The 8,041-nt window shown below is 36.9% G+C and overlaps 1 protein-coding gene across 1 annotated transcript; it reads right to left on the bottom strand.

Moving 5' to 3' along the window:
• Positions 1 to 1,102: 1,102 nt before the first annotated feature.
• PWWP3B (PWWP domain containing 3B) lies at positions 1,103 to 3,584 on the bottom strand. Its single transcript, XM_024754555.1, has one exon. It carries the CDS (start codon positions 3,582 to 3,584, stop codon positions 1,503 to 1,505), a length of 2,082 nt encoding a protein of 693 aa, XP_024610323.1. The 3' UTR covers positions 1,103 to 1,502.
• Between the last annotated feature and the right edge of the window lie 4,457 nt (positions 3,585 to 8,041).

The following is an 8,041-nucleotide window of genomic DNA, read 5'->3' as shown; positions in this document are numbered from 1 at the left end:
TGTAGCTGTACAATCTGAAGTATGGTGAAGTGGACATCCAAGGTGAAAGATATAATAGTTTTATGGAAAATCAAAACATTGAACTTCTGCAACTTTTACATAAACACGTGGCCATGTGAACACATAACAACAGCCCAAGAGTGACAGCTGTCTCACTCTGAAAAATGCAGACAGGTTCATGTAGAGCCCTTAGCATTTATTTTTACATCAAACTTTTAAAATAAAATAGCTCTCTTAATATTTATTCTCACTAAAGTCTTGTTTCAAGTTAGAATAAACAGTTCACTGGCTTCAGGCTTTAACTTTCAATTGTGTATTTTTAAACACATGGGGATAATTGTCATATTTTGCCAAATAGAGACTTTTTCTGTGACCCATTTCCAAATTCACAGACTTTGGTCCATCTACTCTTTCTAGTAGTGTGGAATGATTTACCAGTTGGAATTTATATTATTGAAAGCAACTGGAACTACTGCATGAATAAGCCAGATGATAAAAATTGCTTGGTTTGAAACAAGTGACTATGTATTTGGAGATACAAGACTCAGAACAAAGTGCTTGCATTTTCTACAGTTTGTATCAAACCAGATGGGCTCTTAAGCAGTCAGTCTGGACTCATACATCTAGAGTAGCCAGACCATGAATACAATGATTCTAGCTACCTTCCACGTGTGGTCAGAAGGCTATATTAAGATACAGCCAATGTTAGTTATGAAGACAGCCGAAAGCCTGTCTGTTTTAAGAAACCATTCAGCTATTGAATGATAGACACTCCCATACATGGAATTTCAGGGAATTGTAGAATGGACAATCTTGTTCAAGGCTGCCAAAATTATTTTCTGCATGCTGAGATGTTATTCACACACACAAAGACTGCATGCTGGTAATTCATTAACTTTATTTTTGAATTCCACATTGTTTTCTTGCAAAAGCAATTGTAGTTAGTTATAATATATAGCAATGCATCTCTATCTTTGGTTCTATATCTCAAAGATATTTTTTTCCAAAAATAAATAAGCATGGCAAGAAAAATAATTCAGCTATCTTGAGAAAACCTAATATTTTATAAAAATTAAGCAAAAATATATAATTGAGGCTTTTAAACTTTTTTCTAATTATCTTGCTTAATATCTAATACCAGTGCAACTTTAATGTTAAAATGATTGTGCACACTGTATTTAACTATACAGCATAGACACAAAAATGTCAAAAAACAAAATAGCTCTTTCCCTTATAAATCATTTAGGAACTATGCATTCTAAAAATGTATGGGAAAGTAGAACTGCTGAAATATGTTAATAATTTGACTTTGAAGAAGCACAGGAAAAGGAAATGAAGATGTAGGAATAGTCATAGATCCTAGAGATTGCAAAGAAAAAGTGAACTCATCACCCAAAGTCTCCCATTTCTGGAAAATATTTATATGTTAGAATCATTCAGAGATTTTTTAAAAAACTAGCATCTATGGAAGTTCCCTGTTATGGTTTGGACTCTCAGAAGATTTAAGGAGCTTCATTTGTTAATGGTTTCCGTCTCTTTTCGAATATGATTTTTGCATCAAATAATTCTCTTTCCCTGTATCCTAGAGATGGCCCTTTTAGATACTTTGCTTCTGCTGTCTTGTAATCTAATCCATCAACAGCAGAAATTGAACAAATGATTGCTTCCGGCAGAAGAACTTCCAGGATAAATTTAATTTTATCATCTCTTATCAGAGTCAGCATTTTTTCATCTATTTGTTTGTAGATTTCTTGTAAATATTTCACCACCTCATCCAACTGATCTTCATCCTCAAAGTATGTTTCAATACAGGGTGTGAACCTATTTGCATTCAAAAATGATTTCAGCCATCTGGACCCTTTCGTGCCTTTTAAAATGGCTAAAAGATGGCTCTCTGTTCCCTTTGTATTCACAATGAAGTCCACTAGGTTCTTGTTGGCTCGGTCCCGAGCAGACTTCATTCGGTCTGGAAGAATTTTCTGGAAGGACATTTTCTTGGTCTGGGAAGTCACAACCATTGATTCCACAGGATTTTCATTTTGCAGCTTTGGAAATAAGTTCCTGAAGGTATCCTGTTTGATTACTTTCCTAAGTGGATAACTAATGTCAGCAGCATAATACTCAAGGAAAGAGCCTGCAAAAGAACCACAACCTATTCTAACTCTGTAGTCACAAATCAGCGAGATGCACCAGTCAATACTTTCACTGTAGTCCTCCCTGGCTTTATCTACTAGTGCTTGTTTCTCTTTACAGTCAAATTTCTTTAATCTTCTAAAAGGCACTCTAATGCCTCTCTTTTCAGGATTCATATTTGTCTCAACAAAAAGCACACTTGCTTTTCTCTCTTTTCGCCTGATGCTTTTTACCACTGCTGGCCAAAATGGATATTTTTGATATTTAAACCAGACTATCATTCCTGTTTCAAATGAACGTGGCTCATAATGAAAAATGAAACGTGGAAGTTCTTCATCTTCCTCATTGTCATCTAATATGGAAGGATCAACAGAATTTAGATGAACTGACTTGTCAGAAGCTTGAAGTTCTTCCCCAAGTTCCTCAAAATCCAGTCTCTGAAGATTTCTTTCATTATTCACAAGGAGTGAATAATCCATGGCATGGTTAGAGGCACTAAAGGAAACCTGGTGTTCCCATGAAGAAGGCCTAGGGGATGCCACAACACCCATCTCTGATTCCACAGTAGGTTGATTCTGGCTGGTATCTGAGCATGGATTGGAGGGGCCCTCTCCAGGATCTTCACTATTCTCTGAGAAGGTAGAGCATTCAGAGGAAATAGCCGGGGCCTCTGGGCAGATGTCCTGTGCCTCCTCTTTCAAAGCTTTGGGCACAGTGAAGCTATCTGATAGTAAAGGTGGAGTGAACTTTTCATCTTTAACATATACATCCTCCTCTTTAATTGTGGAATGCAAAGGCATAATTGTTGAGATGTCAATCTTTTTCTTGCTCTCCTTTTCATCCTCATCTTCTGAAAGTGAAGGGAAAGTGTGGTGCCAGCTGAAGTTTTGTGATGACTTTGTTTCCATTTCACTCGGAATAGTATCAATGACTGCATGCACCCGTGATTTATCATTATACAGGGAATCATCACTCTCTGAAGATACTAACAGGGATTTTGAATTTTCATTTTCCTCAAGACACTTTGGTAAGTCTCCTTCGTGCTTCCGATACATTTTACGAGGGGGTGAATCAGAAAGCTTTTGTGGTACATTTTGAGACAGTGTCGTGGTCTCTCCCTCATCTGAACTGCTTGCTTGAATCAAATTTGTTCTCTCATTCAGAATATCCAGTGCCATTTTTAGTGACCTTGCATAGGCTGTTTCCTCTCTAGGTGGGTCACTGGCCTCTGACTGTGCTGCTAGTGAGGAGGCAATAGCTTCAACTTGAGATTTACTGAGGATCTTTGTTTCTGTGCTTTCCACTTTAATTGTTTCATCTAGTGAGAGTATCTGAACTTCTAGGGAAAACGTCTTTTTTCTCTTACTGTTTGATGAAGCCTCAGATCTGGACAAAACTTTTGCTGGCCACAGTTGGCCTTGCCAATTACATAAGACATACTTGGCATCCATTATGATTTAGATTTGTGTGCCAAGAGTTTACTAGCAGAGATTGAGGTGTCTGGCTATTCTTGTCACTGCTAAGGAAGTTCCTACCACAAACAATACTTTTAGCAATGCCCCTGTTAAAACTACAAAGAATTACAAAGGGTTTACAGCTTGTGTGGCCTGTTCTCCTCCAGCTGAATTTCCCAAGGATGCTTGAACACGTTGTTTGAATGGGACGATATGGAAGATACTGAAATAACGAAAAGGAAGAGAAGTATCAGCAAATAAAATTATTTTGCCAAAGTTGGTGAGCAACTGCAAATAGAGCAGAGACAGAAGAAAGGACAATGCTCAGTGGGGCATCAGACGGAGGAGAAAGATGCAGAATAATATAAGGTGCGGGATGAGAATTGGAAAAGTGTTTTTATAATATCCCAAACTAAAGAACTTACCCTCATTATTGCACATGATTATTAAAGAGTGACTGTATGTGCATGATGGCAGAGATGGTGTGTCAGGAACTCTACGTTATTAGATATTTTCGGACTTCTGTGCCCCTAATGTTATACCTGGGGCAGCAGGACTCTGAACTTAGCGTGCAACAGAATCATCTGGAGGATTGTTAAAACTAGATTTCGATGCCCTATCCTGAGAATTTTATTCAGAAGGTCTAGACAGAATCCAATGTTTTGCACTTCTAATAAGTTATCAAATGATGCTGAGGCTACTTGTCTAAGAACTCTTTGGAAGCACTGCTGTAGCTGAACACACAGCTTTATAAATTTTAAGCTATAAATGCTTCCTTGTCTACCCAAAGCAGGGAGACAAAGATAATAGGGTCTCTATCTCTTGAACCCAGACCACAACACAATGACCTTGTTAATAGCATGAGCTTAGAAGATAAAGATTTAGAATGGCTACCAGGTTCACATATTGGATAGGATAATTATCAAGGATCTCTTGAGAGTCAAGTGGTTGGATAGGACCTCACGTAGAAATCTGAATAGTCTCTTGCATGAATTCTTCATAGTGGTTTAACACATGAGATTCTTTCCCCAAAGGAGAAGCTATTACTTTTAATTACAAAACATTATGGCTATAGAACAGGGAGCAAAATGAATTACACCTCAAATTCTCAACCTAACATGATTTTAATATGAAATGTAGTTTTTAATTTAAAAATGCTAAAGCTGCAGAGAAAGAAACAAAATAAATTATACCCCAAGTTCTCAACATGTTTTTAATGTGAAATATTTTGTGAAATGAAAAGAGCCTTACCCAATGTCATGTGGATCAGGAAGGGTCTGGCCCTCTGATCCGTCTGTCTTGATTCTCACTCCAAAAGGAGACAGGCTGTCCAAAAGGAGACAGGGAATCAAACAAATGGACAAGGCATAAAGAAACTTCTCTACCAAAACTTTAGCAGGCGTGTCATTCTGAAACACAGGAATGAAATGAAATCTCATCTGTGATGTAGATGTTTACTGTCCTCCTTGGTTTTATTATTTTAAATTCTCTGTGTGTGATATAGTTATGATATCTGGTTCATGTTTAAATCATCTTTCTCAGGAAAAGTGTGAGGTTAGGACAAGAAAGGGAAGTAACAATTGCCTTGTGTCTACTATGAGCCCGACTATAGAGTTTGTTTGAATCCTCAAATCAGTCACCGTGTGAATTTTTCATCCTTTACACACATAATTTTTTTTCAACAGAATTTTATTCACACTCTACATGCTGTTTCACAGTCCACTAATACAAAATATGTTTCATTGCTTTATTGGCCTACTTCATAAAAATGGTTGCCTGGAGAAAATTTAGGAAACCTGTCAAGCGCCACCTTGTGACCAGAAGCAGAACTGCAGCCTCCTCAGGAGCTATACACAGAGCCTCAAACACTATCAGATTTTTCTTACTTATGAGAAGGGTGGGAACTACATTTAGCCAGCCAGGAGCCTTTTCAGGCTTCTAGAACTTTCTAAGTTCAAGAGGGTTATTGTGTAGTATAAGAAAATTAAAGTGTCTTCAACTATAATGTTTCTGGATATAAAACATGCAGAAGCTTATTAAAAATTGAAAAGATGCAAAAGGATATATGCAAAACTAAGTACAACTCTCTGTATAAATAATCACTCTGAATATTTTCTATCTTTCCAGAGTTTTTTACATGTATAGATAAATGCATATCATTTCAAAACAACATCAGATCTCAAGAACATAGTTCGAACATCATCCTACATAAGTATTTTCCACATGATTTATGAATTACTTTAAATGAGGTTTTTTCCACATTTATAACATTTTATCTCAATATTTTTCCTGATGATGTAAAACAAGTAAATGAGTAAGTATATATCAATATTTTAAATATTTTAAAAATAGAGAGCAGTAAAGCTAGTCCTGTCTCTACAACTACACAAATAAACAATCCTGTTAATAGTGTGGCAGATATGTTTTCCCAGATTTGGTTGCATGAATTATATAGTAGCATATATATGTTTTACTAACACACATATTTATTTTTAAGTGAGATAATATAACAAATGCTATGCTACAAATTGCTTTTTTCACTTTATTTCTCAGACATTTCAAATCTCTACATGTAAAGGATTATGTTTTTATTTTCCAGATACATAGGTATTCCACTTATGGATGCACCCTGCCATATAATATTTTTAAAATTGCTAGTAGAAATAAGCCAAATCCTCTCTCTGTCTCACTCTTAAACTTAAAAGATATAGAAAAATGGTTATTGCTGATCATGGCCATACCTGTGGTCTGAAAGAATGAGTTGCAAGGAGGACACAGGCAGGGCTGTAGCCAACACAGCAACCAGGCTACGCGCTTGATCAGGTCCAGGAAAATTTCCACTATCGGCAAAAGACTGGGGTGGGGGGGGTATGTCTGCATGTCTGTGTGTGTCTATGAATGCTTATGTATTTGAAGCAAATTGGATATGCTGTTTCAGCTTCATTTTTCTTTCATGATTATAAAATTAATCATGGGGAAGTCTACTCTAAAGATGGTGATATAGGCTAAGAAATAATATTAAAATAGTAACTTGACCATCCAGAAATGCTAACATGGGAGCTTATTTTCTCCCAGATTTCTTTTTAAAAATCACACATATATACATGCATATATATGTGCAAGTGTCTTCACTCAAATACATACTTGTTCCCCTTTCCACACTCATGTACAGGTGACACACACATAGTCTATGTGTCAATCAAATTATAGAAGTATTTCCCTCCATGCTGTCATATATTTTTATCCATGTGTAAATTAATAAATGCTTAAAAATTCAAACAGTAACAGAATGTCTAGCCATATAAACATCGAATGCCAAGTCAATAAATTAGCATGAACGCCCATGCTGCACTGAGGTCTTAATATAGAGGCTGTAATCTGATCACCCCTTCTCCCACTGTGGACTTTTAAAGCACTGGGAGATACAAAAATTCCAAAGGATTAATTCTTTCAAAATGCCAGCAATTATCTCAAAACCACACACTTATCCCACCACTCTAACACCACTGTCCCTATTTTTCTCATCTTCATTCTAGGGTCCTGAGAAATCCCTATAAAATAACTAGCTTTAAGACAGCCATTACCTGGAAGCTTCTTGTCAGCTGCAGCCTGGTGAAATGCAGCTCCTCCCCCAAGACTGGTCAGGCGCAGCTCACTCCCAAGCTTCTCAGAGAATGCTCCACCCCCTCCCTGTGATGAAGACAGACGGTCCTTCCCTGAATTATGGGAGGGAGAATTGCCCAGTTAAACTGCTGAAGTGTTAAAGGTTAGAAATGTTCCTTTTTAAAGAACTTGAAAGTGAATTGGCAACAAGTGTCTGTTTAGTTTCCCTTAGGGTGGTGATTTCTTGAAGAGGTTGCAAATCACTTTATTAAAAAAAAATTAATTTAAACTATTTTATCATATTTTTCCTTGCCTTCTCTGCACCTTACCTTGGTAGGTAAATTTAAAACCCAGCTGGTCATGCTTCATTAAAATAGTTCACTAAGGATCTTGACTGGGATTGCACTAAAACTGCACATCATTTTGGGGAAAATGACTTCTTTATAATTTTTTTTTATGTTTCCAGGTGATGGTATGTCTCTCCTTTTATTCAGTTCTTCTCTTAAATGCTTCAGAAATTTCCAGAGACGTCTTCATGAACACAGATATTTCTATCAGAGGCTGAAAATCACTCATTAGGCAGGAAAGCACCCATTTCATATACCCTCATCAATAAATGGCAATTACTTCTTATATTTTATTGGTATTTTTCACTCACACAATTCAATGTGGGGGAAATTAACTTTCAAAAATTCACATGTATTTGTATGTCTGAAATATATCTTGCACATTTTTTTAGTTAAAATTCTCCAGTGAAGGGGCTTCCCTGGTGGCACAGTGGTTGAGAGTCCACCTGCCGATGCAGGGGACACGGGTTCGTGGCCCAGTCCGGGAAGATCCCACATGCCGCG

This window comes from Neophocaena asiaeorientalis, unplaced genomic scaffold (assembly GCF_003031525.2).
Source record: "Neophocaena asiaeorientalis asiaeorientalis breed wild unplaced genomic scaffold, Neophocaena_asiaeorientalis_V1.1 scaffold1158, whole genome shotgun sequence".
In the NCBI taxonomy this organism is placed as follows: Eukaryota; Metazoa; Chordata; class Mammalia; order Artiodactyla; family Phocoenidae; genus Neophocaena; species Neophocaena asiaeorientalis.
Note: the sequence above shows the minus strand (reverse complement) of the source record. Positions and strands in the feature narration are given on the sequence as shown.